General features: G+C 45.4%; 1 protein-coding gene across 1 annotated transcript; it reads right to left on the reverse strand.

Annotated features, from left to right (window-relative positions):
- Positions 1–19,530: 19,530 nt before the first annotated feature.
- On the reverse strand, positions 19,531–21,249 carry LOC147987734 (E3 ubiquitin-protein ligase SINA-like 10). The gene is made up of 3 exons (XM_087542489.1): positions 21,246–21,249; positions 20,153–20,289; positions 19,531–20,070 (listed from the first exon to the last, which is right to left on the reverse strand). The coding sequence occupies exons 1-3, from the start codon at positions 21,247–21,249 to the stop codon at positions 19,531–19,533; spliced, it is 681 nt and encodes a 226-aa protein (XP_087398615.1).
- Positions 21,250–23,760: the final 2,511 nt, after the last annotated feature.

Genomic DNA, 23,760 nt, shown 5'->3' on the forward strand with positions numbered 1-23,760 from the left:
TCGATCCTATAAGTGGTATCAGAGCTTTGGTCTCCATTTGCCATGATTTCCATAGTTTTGGTGATCATAGCCTTAATTTCACAACCTAGGAGAGTATGGCGTCTAGCGAGGGAAATTACCACCGTAGAGGTCCTTACTTTGATGGTACTAATTTTGCTAGTTGGAAGTATAAGATAAAAATGCATATTCTTGGACATAACCTCGCCGTTTGGGCTATTGTGTGTATTGGCTTGCAAGATGAAATATTTGATGGGAGAGAACCGAATCGTGAAGCTACCACGAAAGAATTGAAGATGCTGGAATACAATGCTCAAGCTTGTGATATCCTCTTCAACGGATTGTGCCCCAAAAAATTCAACAAAATCAGCCGTCTTGAGAATGCAAAGGAAATTTTGGATACTTTGATTGATATGCACGAAGGTACCGACTCCGTCAAGGAATCCAAATTGGATGTGCTTCAAAGTCAGCTTGACAAGTTCAAAATGAAGGATGGTGAAGGTGTCGCTGAAATGTACTCTAGGCTTGCTCTCATCACAATTGAGATTGTCGTCTTAGGAAGTGAAGAGATGACCGACAGATTCCTCATCAAGAAGATCCTAAGAGCCTTGGATGGAAAATATGATACCGTGTGCACATTGACCCAAATGATGCCCAATTATAAAGATCTCAAGCCAACTGAAGTCATTGAAATAATTGTTGCTCATGAGATGTCACTCAAGGATAAATAAGAGCTTCACAACAAGTCAAGTGGTGCTTACAAAGCCTCATGTGATGCTCCTACATCATCAAGTGAGAAACAAGCCTTCAATGAAGAATTGAGCTTAATGGTGAAGAATTTCAACAAGTTCTACAAGAGTAGAAGCAAAGAAAGGAGTTCCAAGTCAAGGTCCTACAATGACAAAAGATCTTCTAGTCGTGAGCGTAATTGCTACAATTGTGGAAGACCCGGATACTACTCCAATGAGTGTACGGCTCCCTACAAAAGAAGAGAAGACTCACCTAAAAGGAGAAGCAAAAGAGAAGAATCACCTCCAAGATAGAGAAGGAGTAGAGATGATTGTTATGAACGAAGAACCTCTCACAGAAGCAAGGATTCGAATAGGAAGGACAAGTCTTCAAGGAGCTACACAAAACGAAGACATCAAGCTCATGTTGGTGAATGGGTATCCGGCTCCGACTCCAACCATCACTCCGAGAGAAGTTACCACTCCGACTCAGAATATACTCAAGATGAAGGTGTTGCCGGTCTAGCACTTGTGTCAACCAACTCCTATGACATATTTGACTCACCAAATGAATGAATTGGAAGATGCTTCATGGCTAAAGGCCCAAAGGTATCACATCCCGAGTATGTTGATTTCAATAGTGATGAAGATGATTTGCTAGGTGATGATGATTTACTTGTTGACAACTCTAGTGATGAAAACTATGATGAACTTGCTATTAATCATGCTAATCAAGATAAAACGAATGACGATGATAAGAAGGAGATTGAGTGTCTAACTAAAGAACTAAACACTCTTAAGTTAGCTCATGAAACTACCTTAGAAGATCATCGAGAACTTTTAAAGACTCATGAGAAGCTACGCTTTGAAAAGCTCAACCTAGAGCAAGAGCATGGGTTCTTAAAAGCAATCAATGATGATCTTCGTAAGAAAAGTTCTTCTTACATTGCCAAGCGTTTACTCTTGTCTACTTACGTGCCACAAGTAAAATCTAGCAGCAAGAGTAAGAAAGATTTCTCTTCTAGTAGTAACAATAATCATGCTAAGTCCAATATTGTTGCTTCTAGTAGTTCGCTTGATTCCACTAACGATTCTCTTAGCCAAGTTACACTTAAGCAAGAAAATAGCTTATTGAAGGGAATTATAGAGAAAGGTATTTACAAGAGCCTTGTCGGAAGTAAGCAATTTAAGGAAATTGTACGCAAGCAAGGAAGGCACCGGAAGAATCAAGGTGTTGGTTTTGAACGAAAGTTCAATGCCAATGGAGTTGAAGGGGAAGAAGATCAATACCCCAAGACGAAGTTTGTTCCTTAACAAGAGAAGTATGATCCTACTTCCTTGGAGGGGACACAAGCTCAAGATGATCTTCCACCACAAGACCACAAGCAAAAAGGCAAGGACAAGCTTTAAGAGGAGATTGATGCATTTGGAGAAGCTCCTAAGGCCTTGGTCGAGTGGTTTCCCAAGAATACATCAAGTTCAACTTCATCAAGTACTACTACAACCCCAAGGATTCCCATCAAGATGATGCGGATCCCGAAGAAGAAGAACTAGAGAGTTCTTGAGGGTGACTCTGCCAACATACTTCACTCATATCATTTTGGCGAGAACAAGTGCAAACAACTTCCACATTTTGCACTACTTCAAAGAGTCACAAACCCTCTTGTTGGTAAGACAAGGGACAAATTAACCTAATGTTTTCATGGACATCATCTTGTGTGTACTTCACTCTATGTCTATGGATATCCTTGTTTGTTCTGTGGGACTAACCCATGTAGGTATTGAAAGTGCAATTCACTCCAATGGATTGCTCCAAATGATCTACATCAACATTGAGCATCCACATCTTCAACATCTACATGAAGTCATCATTGACAAAACCCAAGGTTAGTTCATCCCTCTTATGGGGATATCACATCTAGGGGGAGCTTTACTCTAAGAATTGAGCTAAAGCAACTCTAATGGTGTGAACACAACAATGCTTTATGTAAAAGTGGTAACCCCACTTGTGCTTAAACGATAAGTATGACCTATGATCAAATGTTCATTTGACTCCTAAGTCAATATACTCATATATAGATGACCTAGTCATCACCAATTGCTTGATAGATGCTAGATTGTTTGTGCATGCTTTGCCACATGTTTCATTTGCTATCTTATTGTGTGAGCATGCACTACAAAAAAAATACACTTCCGTGATGATACATGTTTGTCACAGTAGGTCGCGTTTTTTGTCATGCATGTACATCCATGACGATTTTATGACAGAATCAAGATAGTCATACCTGTGCTATCGTAGAAGTGTTCCATGACATTACCAAAATTATCATCATGGAAGTGTGCACTTCCATGACGATAAATCGCGCGTCACAGAAGTGCTTTCGTCAAGGGTGACCGACACATGGCATCCACCATAACGGAACGCCGTTAAGCTATCGGGTTGGGTTTTGGATCCGATAACCCGTTAACAGCCCCGACCAATGGGGATTTTCCACGTGTAAAATCATCATTGGCTGGAGGAAACACGTGTCGGCTCATCGTTGGGACAGATGTCATCCACTCATTGGACAGAAGGTGCCTATGATACGTCGACACGTGGCACGACCCAACAGAGGCCCATTCCTGTGAAAAGGCCGGCTCATTTGACTTAGTCAAAAGGTGGCGGGCCGGCCCATGGAAAGCCTGTTAACGGCCTATTCACATATAGCCCATTTACAACCCGCTAACCCAAGGCCCGTTACACCCTATCCAAATTAGGCCCAGTAGCGTCATCTGGGCCATCCAATATGATTCCAGCCCGTTTTCACTTCTGGCCCATGTATGGCCCATGACGTCTTTCGGCCCATATGAGGCCCTATGTAACTCTTGGCCTATTAACGGCCCGTGGTGAAACTGGCCCGTAATGAACAGTGTATCACTTTACACCCATTAACGGCCCGTGGTGAAACTGGCCCGTAATGAACAGTGTATCACTTTATACCCATTAACGGCCCGTTATTCCGTTGGGCCGTTTCCAACCCATGTTATCTTTCGGCCTTCTTAGAGCCCATTTATTCTTGGACTCATTTCCAGCATTCGTTTACTTACAGCCCGTTACTGTCATTTTCTACTTGTGGGCCAAATTTAGCCTGTGGTTACAGTCGGCCCTTTTGTGGTCCGTTAATACATTGGGCGTTTTCATAGCGTCATCAAATACGTCCTATTAACGATGGCCCGTTATGGTCGGCCCATGAACGGACGATTCCAACTCTAGACCGTTTACGGCCATAATGCGGCCTGTTATTGGCCCATGTTTGGCCAATCGATCATACGACCCGTATAAGGCCCAATGATGATATGGCCTGTAGAAGGCCCATTGTTTCTACGGCCCGTAGAAGGCCCATTGTTTCTACGGCCCGTAGGAGGCCTAGTGTCACTACAGTAAATATTAGCCCATGGTTATTGTGGCCTAGTTTTAAAAAATAGGTTATTGCAGCCACTAGCAAACCACGGAAAAAGAACTACACTGACTACAAGCAAACAAATAAACAAGACAACAAGGAAATAAATAAGCAAGCAACTTATGCTAGGCTATCACGGCTATTACACATATTACATCCACTGGGCATCAAAGTTCGCCACCAGTACAAATATAGGGAACAAAGCAGCATATAAATGCCGCAGCAAAACAAGTCCAGAACTAAAACCACTTCAGAAGAGTTCAAGAAACAATATCCTGGGTACCCATAATGCTAGCAAGATGCTTAGCAAGCTTATTAACATTCTCTTGTTTGGCGCTTAAATCCTCCAGCGCTTGTTGTTGCACAAGAAAGTACGCATCTGAATTCTGCAGGGACTTCCTCAGTCCTTCGGCTTCTTGCCGCGACACAGCTGACTGATGCCTTTTAGCTTGTAGCTGAGACTGAAGAAGCCGAAGTGATTCAGGCAGCGAGTTCGAAGAGCTTGTGCCAGCGATACTGGCCAGTAACTCGAACACTACATCAACGCAGGACTGTGGGGCTTTCTCACTGTCTACAAGATTGTTTTTATCACCTTTCTTGGAGACCAACAGGGTTGTCTCACTATCTTGAACCTTATCTGCATTACTTTCTCTACCATTGCATAGTGGGGTGCTCTTCTCCAATATTCTGTTTGCATACTACAAGAGAAACAAGCAGACACATCACAGGTTTAGCTTGTAGTATACGAAACTCATTTTGGTAAACCGGTTCAGTAGTAATGTGGACAGGATAACATCATGAAACAAACATATATCTATGTACTATGGTCACTGTATTGTCCATATCATTCTAGTTTATGTTCCCTAATCAAGATAGAGACACAATTCAACTCATATATTTTTAAGACACAGCAGCATAGACAGAATATAAGTGTGAGAAACTACACAGTATTGGCAGCACTTGTAATGTGCATCACATGAGAACATAACTATTTATACAACTTAAACTGAAATCAACATAGAGCAAGAAGTTAGAGCAGCAATCCAGTTAAAGAAATAGGTTTAAAACATACCTGTTGCGCCATTGGAGTTTAAATTGGATCCTTCAAATTCGAAAGTAGTTGGTATGAGTAAATACAGTGATGCAACAACAAAGATGTATGGACCATAGCTACGGAATCTGACCTGAGAACACTTGCTCTTCTGCTTTAAACATGGAGTTTGGGTTAGCTGTGGTGGTCTTCGTGCTTTGGGCACTGCAGTAGCTTTACAAACTGCTCGTGTGGGGGTACTCTGTGGTGGACATGGTGCTTTGTCAACTATAAGTGGGTTACTATCCGCTGGGGTTGCGGTTAGATGGGTCGTAGCTGGTTCTCTGCCCAACGGTGTAAGTGTGCAATCTGGAAGAGTCTCGATTATGTGTGGTGGGGCTAGTTTGTGGGCCAGTACAACCATGGTTCTATCTGCATCGATGGGTAGCATTGTCTTTTGTGAAGAACGGGTTTTTGCTCCCTTAGATACTGCCATCACCCCCTCCAATTCAAATGGCTGATAAACAAGAAAACAAATTGAACGTACAGACATTGTATGATAGACAGATGTGCTAATTCACATATATGTTGTCTAACCAAACAGGACAACATGACACAATTTCACATATATGATGCCTAACTAAACAGGATAGCATGACACAGTTTCAGATATATGATGGATAACTTAACAGGATATAATGGCATAATTCAACATATGTTGAGTACCTAAACAGGATGACATGACAAAACTATATTTCTTTCTAAAATAGGTTGGGATGAAATAATTCACATACATGTTGTCTAAGTATACAGGACGGCATGATATAATTGACATAATTGATTCATATACTAAGCAGCTGGCACTTGCATGTATGATCTCTAAACTAAGCAGATAGAATTCAATATTGTGCATATGATGTCTAAACTAAGCAATGCAAGACACCATATGCATCATATGAGAAATATAAACATTGCAACTTAGAGCATACACCTCAGGTGGGATATAGGACTGGTCATCTGTCTCTGAATCCTCCTCTGAGGAGCTCCCTGTAACCATCGAGATATATGCTTCAACAGGTACCATTGCCTACTCTGAAGACCTTATTTTCACTCCAGATTTTTCCATAACCGGCTCAAATGGCTGATACACATGAAGAGTAGTTCAATATACACAGATTGTCGACAAATGGAATACGTAATGAAAAAAAAGATGGCATGAGATAATTCACATATATGATGCCTGGCTCCATGGCGGTGCATAATTCACATATATGATAACTGGCTGAAAAACATGGCATTGCATAATTCACATATCTGATATAGAAAGCAAACAGGAGGCATTCACACAAAGCATGTCTAATCTAAGCAGATGGCATGGCAATGCAAGACACCATATGCATGATATGAGCAATATAACCCAGCCAAGTTAGAGCATGCACCTCGGGGGGGGGGGGGGATACGACTGGTCATCTCTCTCTGAATCCTCCTCTGAGGAGCTATCTGTAACCAACAAGAAATCTGCATCGACAGGTAGCACTGACTACTCAGAAGACCTTGTTTTCACTCCAGATTTTCCCATGACCGACTCAAATGGCTGATGCATAGGAAGAGTAGATGAATGTATAAACATTGTTGACAAATGGAATACATTATGGAAAAAAATATGGCACGATACAATTCACATATACGATGACTGGCTAAACAGGATGGCATTGCATGATTCACGTATATGATGCCTGGCTAAAGAAGATGGCATTGCATAATTCCCATATACTCCCTCCGTTCCTAAATATTTGTCTTTTTAGAGATTTCAAATGGACTACCACATACAGATGTATATAGACATATTTTAGAGTGTAGATTCACTCATTTTGTTCCGTATGTAGTCACTTGTTGAAATCTCTAAAAAGACAAATATTTAGGAATGGTGGGAGTATGATATAGAAACCAAACAGGTGGCATTCACACAAAGCAAATCTAAACTAAGCTGATGACATATAAGATGTATAATGTAAGAAATGCAAGGCGCCATATGCATGATATGACCAACATCAGCATGCCAGGTTAGAGCAAACACCTCAGGTGGTAAATAGGCGTGGTCGGCTCCTTTTGAATCTCCATCTGAACAGTTATCTTCCTCTGGAATACAATCTGGAAATGCAGGAGGGGGGGGGCACTTCGCCCACCATGGAGCGGCGTCTGCATAACATTATATTCGCACGCAACGGTCTTCTCTTTTTCTCTACATGTTCAGTACGATTGTGTACAATATCTGACATGCATAATAAAAAAGTTAGATTTTGTAAGGCCTAAGGGGCGCATGCAAAAATCAAGACTGATGATAGCAAACGAGTGGATGGATCCAAAACTAATGATAGCAGGTAGATTATAGCTTCAGTTTAAAAAGATAGACAATGGATCATCTATTGTTTGTTGCCCACCCAACATGAACCACATAGAAGACCCCAGATGAACCAGATAGTAGATAGATACTATTCGTTGCTGGCTCGATATGAGACCCATGGGCAATTCAAAACTCAAGATTGAACGATAAAGTAGCAGGTAATAATAACCGATGTATAACATAAGCAAGCACGAAAGACCGCGACCTCTCTTCCGGAACTGTGTAGTCCTCAGGTTCATCTGCTCAGTCGATGATGGTAATGCAGTTGGCGTGGCTGCTGGCAATGGGGAAGATGATCTGAGGCGGCGAAAGGAAGTCTGCAGGGGGGATCTCTACTGCAGTGAACGCTTCTGTCAATGGTGCACCTCAGGTGGGGTGGATGAAGGCACGACAGGAGCAGGACATAACACACAGAGTTTTCTTTGACGCCTATATGAAAATGAAGTAAATCTGTAAGGGCTCCTTAGAATTGGAGGATTCTATAAACGCAGGGACAGGAAAAACACAGGAATAGGATAGGAATGCACGTGCAAAACAGAGCATTTGGAAACATAGGATTTCAGTCAACCTGGGTGTTTGGCTCACATGAATTGGAAGAACAGAGGAATGGAGAAACAAAGTGATGCGATGAGTGTACAACCTCTTTGGCATAGCCTTGTGGACCTCAGCATCATTGGGTTGGACGTGGAGGATGGTGATGATGCTGGTGTGACTGTCGGAGGTGGGGAAGAAGATCCGAGGCCTCTGGAAACGGCGCCGAGGGTACTGCTCCGCTGTGATGGACGGTTCCGTCGTTGGAGCAGCTCCGCTAAGGTGTACGGCGACGAGGCTGAAGCATGACAAGACCGACAATGTTAATCTGAAGTGGGTCCCTAATATCATCTGCAATAGATGATGTAAAATACATCACCAAAAAGTGCTAGATGTAAAATGCATCAACCGCGCCACGGCCGCTCCGACAGATGTTGTAAGTACTGTTCACTCTGAACTTAACTGAAGAAAATGAACTTCACAGTCGAAACTGAATTCTACTGTCGAAACTAATTGAACTAGTAATAGAGCATTGCAATAGATGTTTAGGGCGTTCGAGCACTAGTAGCAGAGAAGCAGTGATCTAAATCAGCAGACGCTCGAGCAGGGAACACACTAGCAGAGAGCAATTCGTGTAGTAGCACCATGAGCGAGTGCTAAAGCAGCAACTCCTGTAGCTGCCGGAGGTCGTGCAGCAGCAGCAGCAGCGTAAGCGAGAGCAAGAGCAGAGCAGCAGCATGAACGAAAGAAGGAGCAGTGCAGCAGCGCGACCGACAGCAAGAACAAAGCCGCAGCGCGAGCGAGAGCCGGAGCAGCTGCAGCTAGTGCCGTTGTGGAAGTTGCCGCCCAGGAAGCAACGACATGGGGGAGAGACGCCGTGGATGATGTGGCCGGCGACGGCGCCGTGGATGGAGACACGCCATGTCTGCTCGGTATCGAGCACCGGCAGCCCCGTGAGATCGAATAAAAGATAAAATGCAGCGGTGAGTGCAGAACCTCCTTGGTGGCGGCGAGTTGGCCTCGGCTTCATCGGAGGAATTGGTGAGGGTGCTGCGGTTTCGGTGGGGCAGGTCAAGACAGCGCTGTGGGGATTGAGGTGGCGCGATAGACGAGGCAGATGTCGGGGCAGCTCCTTGGAGGTGGAGGACGGGGCGGCTGATCCGGCGGGACGACGAGATCAACAATGGATCCTCATCCGATGCGGTGGATGAGGGACCGCGAGCTGTTGCGGTGGACGACGTAGTCGGGGAAGCGTCTCTGGCTGGGCGGCGGTCGGGAGGCCGACGGAGGAGCGTGGGGTTTCGCGGGTTTTGGCGGCCTCGGTGTACGAATGGGGGGGCAAAGGGGGAGGGGGGAGCCAAGCTTAGGGACGCGCTTTTCCGAAATGTAGGGTAAGTTACCAGCGCGTACCCCCACCGGTTTTGATACCGCGACGTGGAGCTTCATTTCCGGCTGAGGGGTAGAAGGGGGATTTCGCGTGTCTGGGCTGCGGGAGCGATTTCGGATGAGGAGGGAGTTCTCGTGCGCGTCCAAATTTCAGGATAACAAGGCGTGGCGCGGGTTGAAGAAGCGGGAGTTTCAAAGAAGGTGAGACAAAAGATACTCGAGCTTTAAAATTTCGGGATAACAAGGTGCAGATTCCTTGTTCGGCAGAACAAACTTAACGTGTAAAAAAAACAATTCATACAAGACACAAGAGAGTCAAGTCCCCTTTTACTATATTGCTATAGATGCCATTGAAAAAACTACAAGAAAAATGTAAAAAAAATCGGGAGAACAAGATTACCCTGCACAGTACCAAATCGATTTGCACTTCCCTCAACAACAACAAAAAACAAATCAATTCCCACCAAAGAAAGAGTAATGTCCCTTTTTATATGATTACAGATGCCATGATCTCGAATTTCAATTTTTGAATCCACGTTATGTTGAATTCGAATATATCGTTAGGTGACCTTGCGGTTTATAGTTGATGTAGTCGTACATTTTGATCTTCCATCATATATGAACATTTTACTCCACCATGTGAACATATATATTGTCGTCTACCATATGGACTAAATTTGAATCAATTTTCCTTATTTGAATACGATTGTTGTCAAGTTATACAATAATTTAAATATTATCTTGATAACAAAAAACATACATATAGCAGTAATCATATTTCACTATGAACTACATGTACCATACGCTCTCCAATTCAAATATTTGTATCCATTTTATGTTGAATTCAAATCATAGTACATTATTGGTCTAGGTAGCGAGATGTTTGGGATAATCTAAACCCTGTTTTCATACGTATAATTTTTGACTGAATTGGGACAAGTTTTGGTATAAGCCTCTTGCAAAACCGGAGATTCTCTCAACAAACCTTGTGGTTTCAAGAAGGAACGTGTCACCTTTGTGTGCGAAACGATATACGCTGCCTCCCCCCTGATTTTATTTACAGAGGCAACATAGAACTATATGAGTGCCATGTTAAATTTTGGAATTATTTCGGGTTCATTTGGCCTTTTTATACATTAATTGAGTTTCTGGACTTTTAATGTGCATAATCTAAATATGAGTTGCATGCACATGCTCCGGTGCACCAAAGTGGGTTGAAAAATCACATGTGTGTCCTTGGTTGAATTTATAGGTCCCATGGAAGAAATGAGAATGAAATTCAAACATCTGGGCGTCATGACTCGGCCGAGAACATCGAGAAACTTTGATTTTAAATTCATGTAAATCCAAAACTCGCCTGGAAATCATGTAACTTGGCATGGTGTCATGTCATGGCACTAACATGTTGTGGTAAAAAATTGGGCCGATTTGGAAGCTCGTGGTTCTAAGAGGGAACGTGCCACCTTTGAGTGTGAAACGATATACGCTGCCCCCCCCTTGAGTTTCTTAACAAAGGCAACATAGAACTACATTAGTGCCCTGTTAAATTTTGGAATTATTCCGGTTTCGTTTGTCGTTTTTATACATTAATTGAGTTTCTGGTCATTTAATGTGCATAAGTCAAATTTGAACTACAAGCACATGCTCTCGTGCACCAAAGTTGGTTGAAAAATCACATTTGTGTCCTTGGGTGAATTTCTAGGTCCCATGCAAGAAATGAGAATAAAATTAAAACATTTGGGCATCGTGCCTCGGCTGAGAACATTGAGAAACTTGGTTTTAAAATTCTTGTAAATCCAAAACACGTCTGAAAATCATGAAACTTGGCATGGATGTCATGTCATGGTACTACCATGTTGTGGTAAAAAAATTGGCCGAATAGGAACAAATTTTGGTATAAGCTTCTTGCAAACCGAAGCTTCTCTCAAGAAGGCTCGTGGTTCTGAGAGGGAACGTGCCACCTTTGAGTGCGAAACGATATACGTTGTCCCCCTTGAGTTTATTTACAAAGGCAACATAGAACTACATGAGTGCCCTGTTAAATTTTGGAATTATTCCGGCTTCGTTTGGCCTTATTTACACATTAATTGAGTTTTTGGTCATTTAATGTGCATAATTCAAATTTGAACTACAAGCACATGCTCCCGTGCACCAAAGTTGGTTGAAAAATCACATTTGTGTCCTCGGGTGAATTTCTACTCCCTCCTTCCATCTATATAGGTCCTAATGCGTTTTTCGAGGCTAACTTTGACCAAACGTTAGAGCAATAATATATGACATGCAACTTACACAAAGCATACCTTCAAATTAGTATGTCAAAGGAGCTTCCAATAATATAATTTTCATAGTATACATCTCATGTGCTGTTAATCTTGTCAATAGTCAAAGGCTGTCTTGAAAAACACATTAGGCCCTATATAGATGGAAGGAGGGAGTAGGTCCCATGCAAAAAATGAGAATAAAATTCAAACATCTGGGCATTGTGGCTCGGTCGAGAACATTCAGAAACTTGGTTTTAAAATCATGAAACTTGGCATGGTGTCATGTCATGGTAGTACCATGCCTTGGTAAAAAAATTGGCCGAATAGGAACAAGTTTTGGTATAAGCTTCTTGCAAATCGGAGCTTCTCTCAAGAAGGCTCGTGGTTCTGGGAGGGAACGTGTCACCTTTGTGTGCATAATTCAAATTTGAAATACAAGCACATGTTCCAGTGCACCAAAGTTGGTTGAAAAATCACATGTGTGTCCTCGGGTAAATTTCTATGTTCCATGCAAGAAATGGGAATGAAATTCAAAATTCTGGGCGTCGTGGCTGGGTTGGAAACTTAGTTTTTTAATTCCTGTAATCCAAAACACGCATGAAAATAATGAAACTTGGCTTGGTGCCATGACATGGCACCAACATGCTGTGGTAAATTTGCAGTCCGATTTGCGAAGGCGCACACATTAGCAATCAACAAAGTCAGTTTGGAACAAGTGCTGTCACATTACAATCGGAAACAAAAGTATTATTGAAACGTGGGCGTTCTACTTACTAGTACCATTTACGTGCCGCCACGCGTCCCCATTTTTTATTAGCTAGGAGGCGCCGTGCAGGGTAGCTATTTGCGTACGAGAGGCGTGCGATCAGACCCCTGCACGTGCTTATCGGGAGGAGAGCCCTTTGACCTCCATCTGCCGTCCACCTCTCTCCCAAGGTCTCCATTAATGGCGCCCGAGCCTCTGTTTAATGGCGTGGCTATGTCTCACTCGAATGAGATTTAAGAGAGAAAATCGAAATCTGAAAGCACGGATCTTGATGTAAGATCCGACAGACCTATATAGCATCTACTGCGACTTATAGCAAGACTGATGAATATATAAGGACGATTAATTTTTTTTTTATCAAAGAAGGGCTTGCCCCTTCCGATTTTCATTACTGAAAACCACCATAATTCACAAGAAGTTCAGCACAACTCCAGCCTAACACGAAGGACTAAAAGCTACCAGATTGAAATCGCAACATCCCAAGAGTGTCAGGACCGGATTTCCAATAAAACATTTATTGAAAAGCCGACCATTTTATCAGACCAGTAAGAAGAATCCTCCTTACTGGCAGACAAATCCTTGATACAGAAATCCAGAAGTACTAAATATTATACAAGGTTGAGCTGAGGCTGCTCAACAATTTATTACAAGCACGCCGATATTATACATATAGGAGGATATGACACAAAGGGGTATGGTGGCATAACTACTGACTCGTAATAAAGGTGGTGGTGGATATGTCATAGTGATGTGGGTGACATGACTCCAAAATCTTACAGTTCATCGAGTGCCGGAGTGAAGCTCGATGAATTTATTTGGGTAGCGGGAGCGTATATAAGTGGCCAAATCCAGGATCGCACGGGACTGACTGGGACTCCTCTAGGCGTCAGACTCGCTATCGAACTCTTCATCCATAAGATCGCCTTCGTCAACATCTGGCCAAATCAACAAGCCAGGTGAGTACTTTGAATGTACTCGCAAGACAGTTTGGACATAAGATATAACAAATGCAAACATGATGCATATGAGCAGATTAGTAATGCACACTCAGATAATAAATTTGCACTGCACGATAAACAAAAGGAAGTCAGGCGGTAGTCCTCCCGAAATCCCAATAAAATTAGCTGAAGACCGATCGGGTGTCTGAAGCGACGCCTCGAAAGGTAAAAATAAATTAACATGCCGCAGTCGGGCGTCAGGGCGACACCACATAAAGGGCTTATATTGAAATGTAAATGACGGTGCGTGCCACAGTCGGACGTCTAAGAGACATCTTGAAAAGGGCTTATAATGAAAGTAAATAACGAGGATGCCACAGTCGGATGTCTGAGCGACATCACATAAAGGGCTTATATCAAAAGTAAATAACAAGAATGCCACAGTCGGATGTCTGAGCGACATCACATAAAGGGCTTATATCCAAAATAAATAACAAGAATGCCGCAGTCGGATGTTTGAGCGACATCACATAAAGGGCTTATATTTCGTCATTCGAATTCAAGTAGCTCATGAAAGTAACATCATCCTAAGGAATACTTGGTACACAAATAATAAACTGGTTAGTCCATTCATAAGAATAACATCCCGCCGGGTTTACCATCCTCGGTTTCATGCTCACTCTCCGGGGACTGTCACTGAGACTGACACTAAGACTGACACGAAGACTCACACAGATGTGATGATGAGGTCCTTGACCACGGATATGGTTACTTGACTGGTTTTGACTCTGCAGAGTTTGTACTCTTTACCCACAGCCAACGGATTTCAGTAGTCACAAAGGACTAGTTCCGTTTACGGTATTTTAGAAGAAACACATCTAACCAGTACACACCCATTCCACATTCCGCTGCCAGGAATCACCCTAGGCAACGTTCAAGAAAAACTTTAAGACGGGGAGGCCACGACCTCGAATATCATGGGATCAAATTTATATCGCGCGCTCTAAGGGGTGCCCCCCTCTCGGTCCCAACCGGAAACACCCATGCCCCCTGACCGGATGACGGGCTTTAATCCAGGGCCATGGAACCCTCATCACGGCCCCTCTATTTGGTGTGTACAAGGAAAGAGGTTTGCAACTTACTAAACCGTATCCTTTGCAGAAAACATGTGGTAGCACGGAAGGGAACGAACGGGAACCAGACTTGATCCACGTTGATACTGGTGTTACACGGTTGACATAAGACTGGCATGCTTCAACAATACCAGCTTACAACCTATCATGCCACCACATGATCAGGTTATCTCACCATCATAAGAACCCATCAAACTTCGAAGCTCACTTGTAGCTTGCCTTGCATGCGATATAACATTCACTAATGCTTATATAAACATGCCATGAGAAAACTACTCAAGCAAACATGCAAAACACTCATCATATCAAAGGTTCAAACATGCTTGCCTGGTTCAGAGTAGTTGGAGTCTAGCTCGGTGAAGTTTGCGGTTCCGTCACCTCCTTCGGTATCTACGGTATAAAAAAATCGGATACTAACGTGAATACCGTGTGTGCATAAAAATTGCTCCAAATTTTTTTCAAATAAATATGATAAAACACTAGACATAAAAATAAATATGACAGAAAAAGAATCAACTCAAAATCATCTTTTGTTTAAAAGTTATTAAGGTTTTAGTCCAGGGACTAATCTGTGATGAAACAGAAAATTTTCAGGGGCTAGTTTAGAAAAACAGAAAACGCTTCAGTTAAAAATACGCCGGCCCAAAGGAAAAACGTACTTTGCCCGAAGGCGCTTTCAGAAAACATTTCAAATAGAAGAGGAGGGGCTGACGAGGGGGTCCCACCCGTCAGGTTTAAAAATTTGAAAAAGAAAACAGAGCACACCGGCGCCCGAGGATCGTGGTGGTCGCCGGTGACGATCCACGGTGAGGTAGGGGAAACGGAGTGTACCTACGGGTTCACAGAGCTCTTCCGCGTCTGTCGGTGGTGGAGGTGGTCGTCGGCGAGCACCACATCGACGGCGGCCTCCACTCCGGTGGACGGTGGTTCGGGCGGTGGTGGATCTTGCCGAGGAGGGCTGCTGACGCCAAATTGAGGCTAGGGTCAGAAGAGTGGGAGCACTAGGAGGCTACTGGCAAGGTTTGGGAGGCGGGGGTGCCCTCACCGGAGAGAATCGTGTCGGAGCCCCAGCGGATCGGGGCGGCCGGAGTTGGGGAAGAAGACTCTCCCGAGGCCCTTCGATGAGCGTGCCGAGGTTCTGAGGAGAGGAGGGGAGGTGCTGGGTTGAGGACGAGCTTGGGGTCGCTATTTATAGCTGGCCCGAGGCGGTTGCCGAGAACGGGATAACTCCGGCGAGCAATTACGGTGAGGCATTAGTCGGGCTGGAGGTTTAGGTGATTCGGCATCATCGTGTTGGTCCACTGGTTCCGTTCAAGGGCTAAACTTGGTATGACTTGGGTGATACTCCAAGCTCTCGACGGAACGGCCTCACGGGCACGTCGGCGGCAGGGAGCGCGCTCTATGCTTTCGAGGCCACGACGACGGCTCTGCAGCACGTACAGGGAAGGGGACGGCCACACGGAGGCTCTTGGAGGATTGGGCGGTGCTGGACGGCGCCGTTCCACGCTGAGCCTCTCTGGCGGCTGCAGCGAGAGTTGCTGTCGCCACTCACGGGGGCGATGTACCCCTGCCAGCTCACCGCCGACGCTCGCAACCGTCTAGGCAACCGTGCGGCGCGATGGATAAGAAGGGGGAGCAGTGAGAAAGGCGCCAACGCGCGCACTGGCGAGATCGACGCCATGTTCTGAAGAAAATGACACTGACGACTGAACCGAAACACTGAAATTCTGAATTTGACAGGAACAGTGCACGCCAACTGTTCGATGAAATGATTTAGGCACGTATTTTTTTTTTGGAGCTGGGACTTGGTGAGGTGGTCTCTTGATGCATCTAGAGGCTGCCTGATTTATCTCAGATTTTTAGGAAAAGAAAAAGAATGAATTTCACCAAAAATAGCAAATTTGGTCCAAACTTGCAGTAAGCAAATTTTGAAAAATTTGAACTGTGGACCAGTGGATCTTGATGGATCTTGGTTGAGGGTACCAAGGACTAGTTAGGGTAATTTGCTTGGGCTCAGAAACTTAAAGGATCTGGTACTTCCTTTGTAAATCCCAAGAGTCCAAACTAAATTACAAAAAAATGTTTTGAGGATAAATCAAATAGAAATAAAATCTAAAAGAGGTTGAAACTTGCTGGAATTGGATGTTTGACTTGACCCAAAGCAGGGAGGTGGGTTTGGAAGAAAGATTTCAACATGTGACATGGCAAAAGAGAAAGGTTTGAATGGGAAAAGAATAAATCCATAATCCATAGGATTCTTTTTTATAGAAGGAATTGTAAAAACTTTCCAAAAACCATTTGGGTTGAGCCAACACAATATGAAAAACCCTCAAGGCCAAAATTCAAGGTTGAGAAGAACACATAAAATATTTGTCACAAAAGATTTGAGAAGGAGAGGCTTTAAGAAAGATTTAAATAACCTCCTTCCAATTTATAAAACAAAATATTTGATAAAAAAACCAAATCAAAATTTTTTGGAGTGTTACAAAGGGGCCAACAAAGGCCAAACATCCGTGCTAGAACCCAACATTTCACAACCGACGACACAATCCACATCCTAAACCGATTATTACATCAAAAGAAACCAGGAAACTGAAGGAAGCCCAGCAGCAACTAGAAGAACAGCAACGCCAGGGTCGCCACAACAAGAGTTTTCTTCATTCCAACCTCGCAACATTGATCTTCCACAGAAAGATAAGGACGATTAATTGTCTTACATAATTAGAAAGATAATTGAAAAAGCCACATGCGGCTACGCCCGAAATACACAAGGGCAAAAGAAGAAGGAAGACAAGGATCTGGCTCGCTGATCTCTACTTTCTTGATGCGTTGCTGCAGGCCGCGGGAACTAGTCTCTGTGGCGAGCGGCGATGAGCTCTTTCGTGTCCTCAAGACGCTGCTTGAGAACATCCACGGATTCCTCCACCAGCCTTTGGCGCTCCTTGCGGAGCATGTCATTCTCGTCCATAAGTTTCTTGACGATGACGCCGGTCCTCTTCAACAAGGCACTAGTCTTCTCCTGCTGGTCTGCACTTCAGACGATCTTCTCCCTCAGCAGGTCGCGCTCGGCTCGGAGCCTCTCATTGCCCTCCCTTAGTTGTCGGATGACGCCGGTAGCTTGTTCAAACGAGGCTTTCATGTCGTCCTGCAACCTCGCCCAGCCGGAGATCTGATCCATCTGGCTATGGACGCTCGCATGCATGCGCCTGTAACAATCGTCGCCTACCCGCGAGAAATTTTCCCAGGCCGCCGCGGTGCGGCAGGACATCTCTGCTGCATTCGTGGCGCGGCGGGACATCTCTGCTGCTTCCGCGGCGCGGCCGGACCAATCTGCTGCATCGACGGCGCGGCGGGACCTCCGTGCTGCTTCAGCGGCGCGGTGGGACCTCCGTGCTGCTACTTCCGTGCGGCGGGACATGTCGGCTGCTCTCGCAGCGAGGCGGGACATCTCTCGTGCTTCCGCTTCCATGCTCGCCTCTCCCTGGTGGCAATCTCTCAACCCAGAACTCACGCTGGCCATGGCAGACGCAAGGGAAGGACGCTGAATGACTTGTTTGTTTTTGTGGATGAGGAGTTGAGGAGGAATGTGCAGTCATCTTGGCATACTACTATTTATAACCGAGTACTAATACGCTCCTAAGTGGGAAACCGTTTAGGTTGTGATCGGTGTGAACAGGTTTGCAATTCAATATAGCGTGGTACTAATACGCTCCTAAGTGGAAAACCGTTTAGGTTGTGATCGGTGTGAACAGGTTTGCAGTTCAATATAGCGTGGAGTAATTTGGAATGTGACGAGACGCAAGCTCAAAATTTATTGACGGTTCTAGTTTCGAAGTGCAACACTATTCCCGGATGGAGTACTTCTTTTTCTACTCCCTCCTTTCCAGTTTTCTACGGCTTATCTCAAAATTTTAGTTTTTTCATTTTATAAGGCTCAATTTGGTTGTTCCCCAACACATGTTCAGATTCCAAGGTGCATTAAATCATTGCATGCAAGTATTAAGAGAAAATTGACCAATGCATGTACTTTATGCATGCATGCATTGCAATTAATGCATTGATAAACATAATTTTTTGAGAAAAACAAGAGCATTAATTAGGTGCTTTTGCAAACTACAAAAAAATTCCACCACTCACCATCTTGGTTGGTGAGATTTTTGAATTAAGCCCTATAAACCGGAAAGGAGGTAGTACTACTGTGTACGTGCAATAACTGGCACGGTCGTATACATATCTTACGGTTAATGGGGCTTTCGACAGGAATAGCCGCGTGGCGAGCTCTAGGCTAGTCTTTTTTTCCAGACGCATTAAACCTATCTCTCGGGACTTCTTGCACGCACCATCGTGCCACCCACAAAAACTTTTACTCTGAGTTTAGTAGTACGTTATACAGGAAGAGAAGAGGTGCACACACGCACTCGTCCTCTCACACACGCGTCTGTTTTTTCTCGAAAAGGAGGATGATGACCCCCGGCCTCTGCATCTGGGAGTCACACACGCATCTGTAGCTACGAATTGTAGTGTTCTCAACCATCCGATTGGCTCTATCATGGATGTACCTATATACTAAAACATGTCTAGATACATCTATATTTTGACAAATGTAAGGCATGTATTGTGGAACGGAGGGTAATTACTGATCTGATGTCGAAGTAATTGCTGCACCGCCACGAAAACCCACCATTTCTTAAGCTAAAGTAGACCAAGGTAATCCCTATATTAGCATATTACTAAGATAAACAGAAGGCACTGTAGAAACATTTAGGACGTGAGCTTGTCAATCTGAATGTGGAGGGACACAAGCTTAGCCCCGGCCAGCAGCTTGGGCGGAACTGTCAAGAAGGTCAGCTCCTGCACGTCGACGTCGCCGGGATCCTTGCTGCTTGTCACCTCCATTTCCACCTTGACGGCGTCGGTCATGCCTTTGGGCTCCCCCGGCAGGCTGTTCGCCCACAGTTTGGCCACGTAGTGCGTAGTGGGGACGCCCCCGCTCTGATGCAGACGACCGACACGGCGATAGGCGCACCGATGTCGAGCATGCCGCTGACCAAGAAAAACGCGCGGCGGTCCTCCTCCGCGAACAACAAGAGCCGTGGCTCCGACAGTGGCACTTGCAGCTGGAGCACCTTGCTGTACTGGATCCTGTGCACGGGCATGGGATGCGCGGTGCTGATGTGGTGGTAGAGCACCGGCAGCGGGCCTTCGTAGCCGCAGACGGGCACGGGGCATTTGTAGGGCGTGAGCAGACACACGCTCTGGTGATCGGCGAGCTTGTGGTAAGTGACGTAGAGCCCACAGCCTTCGTGCGGGCACTCCACCCTCACCGACGAAAGGACGGAGTCCACCGCCGTGTTCCGCACGTCGAAGCCACAGCCGCGCTCGCACTTCTGGCACTGCCGCTGGTTCCCGAGGCGCTCGACGCGGCAGTCAGCGCAGGCCAGGTGCCCTCCCCTGCACTACAGAAATCAATCGAACAGCACATCAATCAAGAAACCTGCACCTTGCTCAATCAGCCAAACGGACGAGGTGTATTTGAACCTCATACATTGGAGGCGTCAGGGGGCGGAGGCACAAGGGGCAGTGGAGCACGGTGAGGTCCATCGAGACCCTAGAGAGCTCCATCGTCGGGTCCTGTTCGGTCTGCATGATCTCGCCCTCCTCGTGCACAACCATCTCTCGACTTGGGACGGGGTATTACAAAGCTTTACCGTCACATATTTTATACTACTTCAAGGTGCATTAAATCAACACATGCAAGTATCAAAAGGAGAGTCACGGCATGCATGCATGCATTGTAATTAATGCATCGGTAAACGCAAATTATTGAAATATATCGAGTGCAGTGTTTTGATGTGTCGCATCAACTCGTACATCAACGAGAAGTTTGATTATCCTCTCCGTCACGGACTTAACTGCACCTGCCTTTGGCTGTATGACAGGTTGGCCACACACCTGTCGGTCCCACCTATCATACACGCAAAGGCAGGAGCGTCCCTCCCTCGCCCATGAGCGTGGTGGCTGGCAAGACTAGGAGAAGCTTTCGCTACACGCTCTCCCTCCCGCACGCGGTGGACATGCAGCAGTTCAATCGGTGTGAGATGGCCAGAAGCGTACTGTAGTACTCCTCCAGTGCAGTAGTACTCCATCATTGTTCGACTTCCCGAAGAGGCAAAGAGCCAAGCGCAGCCCAGACGCTCGTGTGGCAGTTTCATGTGTAGATTAGTCTAGGATAGCGTGTACCGTGCCTGTAAGCTTAAAATTCTTGGGGTCGGCTCCATGCTATGTGGCTGTCTCGAAGTTTTTAAAAAAAATTTAAAATAGTCTTCTGGCCCTATGTGACACCCTGGTGATTGTAGTTTGCACGCTCATCTGGTCAAGACAGGAATGTATATTTTAATTTGTTTTTTTTTTGAAAAGGGAGGACTCCCCGGCCTCTGCATCAGAACGATGCATACGGCCACATATATTTTAATTTGTGGTGGGTAAATGTTAGAGGTTGCAGCAAATATATTGTACACTGCGGGTCTTTCAGCCAAGTTTAGAGGCAGCATGTGGGGCCAGTGCTATGATGTGTCGCGTCAACTCGTACAACGAGGAGAAGCTTGATTTTACTACACGCCTTCTCCCTCACCCATGCGCGCGGTTGCTCGCAAACGAGGACAGGCTTTTGCTTAGTAGTACTTCTACAACAAGCTATCCATCCCGCTCGCGGTGGACGGACATGCAGCAGTGGATTCGACACTGTAGAAGCAGCAGTAGTAACATCATTGTTCGTCTTCTCGAAGAGGCGAAGAGCCAAGCGCAAACCGAACGTTGCAGTTGCGAACATTGGAGCACGCATATAGCCAGGCTCTTGTATGAGACAAAATTGCTATGTGAGCCCACTATTGTACTAGTACGTACAACTACTTGCTAGTATAGCCCTGTAAACCAGAAATGAGTATTTGCCCTTCTAGAGATTTCAACAAGTGACTAGACTACACCGAGACGGAGTACATATGGAGCAAAATGAGTGAATCTGCTCCGTAAATAAATACGTACTAGTTCTATCGTTTTCCTCTCCGAGGTGCACAATATTGAGTATACTGACTAGTCTCTTTTTGACACGCATTTACGCTTTTTACACAGTACAGATGCAAGCGCTCATATACACGCGCATACACTCACCCCTATGAACGCACACACGCACGACACTATCATCTTGAAATTTACGAAGTCACCATAGGCACCTCGTCGTCGACGGGTCCATAGGTGCTTGAATGCCAAGGAGGGAGAGGGTAGCGGTTCCTGAGACGTTGAACGGTCAATGATGCATCCTCAATTACATGCAGAGGGAATTAATTGGAGAAGCAGAATAGAGCCAGCACGATGTGAATGCAACAGAGTTTGAGCTCTCATATAGTAAAGGCGCCCCACCACTCCAATCCATCTACTCCCAAGTCTCTGTGCAACACTGCTCACTCCAATCCAAGACCAAGTGACCAGAAGCCACAAGCACCTATGGAGGCGAGGGACGCGAGCGGCAGTCGGCTGTGCCAAATCATCCAAGGCGCCGGCCTGCAGCCCCGCACCACGCAGCGTTTCCAGACGGTGCTGGCGACCGCAGGCATCGTAGCCCTCGCCAATGCCAGCTTCGCCTCTCGCATGGACGACATGATGGTCAACTCCATCCGCAAGTTCACCGCCGTCAAGAAGCGCGCGGACGACCTTGCCGTACTGCTCCAGCCCGCGCGCCCAGGCTCCTCATTGCCTGCCACCCTCATCGGCCTCCATGGTGACGAACTCTTTCAAGCCCTGGTGGCCCTGCAGGTGCTGGAGGTCGCGACGAAGAATTTGCACCTCAAGGCCGCGCTCGCCGCGCAGTGCCTCGCCATGTAAGAAACCGTCGACCTGCACATCCACGTATAGGAGGAAATCGTCTACATAGGCCACTACAAGGCAAGCGAGGACAGAAAGACGTTGGCCTTATTCCAGCGGCTGGAATCTTTGGACGCCATTGTTCAGAAGCACGTCGACCTGGCCACGAAAGCCGCTGCTACTTAGGCGCCGTTCGGTGGGCCGGCGCCCTGAGTCGAGGAGGTGGACATCGTTGATGGATGCATCTCTTCTTCTTGCCTCCTGTAACCAGCTCTGCATCGCCTCGTGGCCTTAATGTTTTATTAGTATAGTACTCCCTCTGTTCTGAAATATAAGTCTTTCTAAAGATTCCAGCAAGTGACTACTACATACGGAGCAAAATGAGTGAATCCACACTCTAAACTATGTCTACATACATCTGTATGCTGTATTCCATTTGAAATAGTATCTAAAAAGGCTTATATTTATGAACGGAGGGAGTATATGGCATTTTTATTCCAGTCATAACGTTTTCACCGTGAGGTGGGGCCGCAGTTGAGCAAACCCACCCCGCCCACCGGGCGTCGGCCGAGTTTAGACTTAGAAGAGAGAAATGAGGGAGGAGAGCTAGCTGTAGCACAGACGCTGTTGTCAGATGGGACTCATGTTTATAGAATAGGAGTACTGAGCACTCGTGCCTCTTTTTTTAGGGAAAAATTAGTCGTATGTCTAGTACCGCTAGTTGGGTGCATGCGACCTATAGCTGTGATCACTTTAGGTCTCCTTTTCGAACTGCGGCTACGCTTCACAGTACATATTATTTCACGCATTTATCCTCCTGTATGTACTCCTAGGCTATTTCCACGTGCTCCCATTCACCGACATGTGGGACATAGAGCATCTGGGTCGTAGTGCATGCACGACTAGGAGCATATGCCGGGGTACTTTACATTTCAGACCTCACAAATTACATGCAAACCCCCCGCAGAAGAATAAATAAATGAATGAATTACTACATGAAACCGGATTATTTTCATGGAAACCGGAGCGCGTTCATTAAAATTTGGACATAACACGTTAATAAAAAAATGACCGGACCGAAACCAGTCTAAGGGCCTCTTTGATTTTTCCCGCAAAAAGGGCCTCTTTGATTCGCAGGATACTGAAAACACAGGAATTGGGAAAGTATGATGGCGATGAACCGAGACGAGGAGAACTCTAACTCAGTTAGAGGTTAGAGTTAGACTCTAACCCTGAACTAACTCTAAACCAAAGAGGTGTATGGATGGCAGGGTTAGATTGACAATAAA

The sequence above is a fragment of the Triticum urartu genome, chromosome 2A, assembly GCF_056163025.1.
Source record: "Triticum urartu cultivar PI428250 chromosome 2A, HENAU_Tu73, whole genome shotgun sequence".
Taxonomy (NCBI): domain Eukaryota; kingdom Viridiplantae; phylum Streptophyta; class Magnoliopsida; order Poales; family Poaceae; genus Triticum; species Triticum urartu.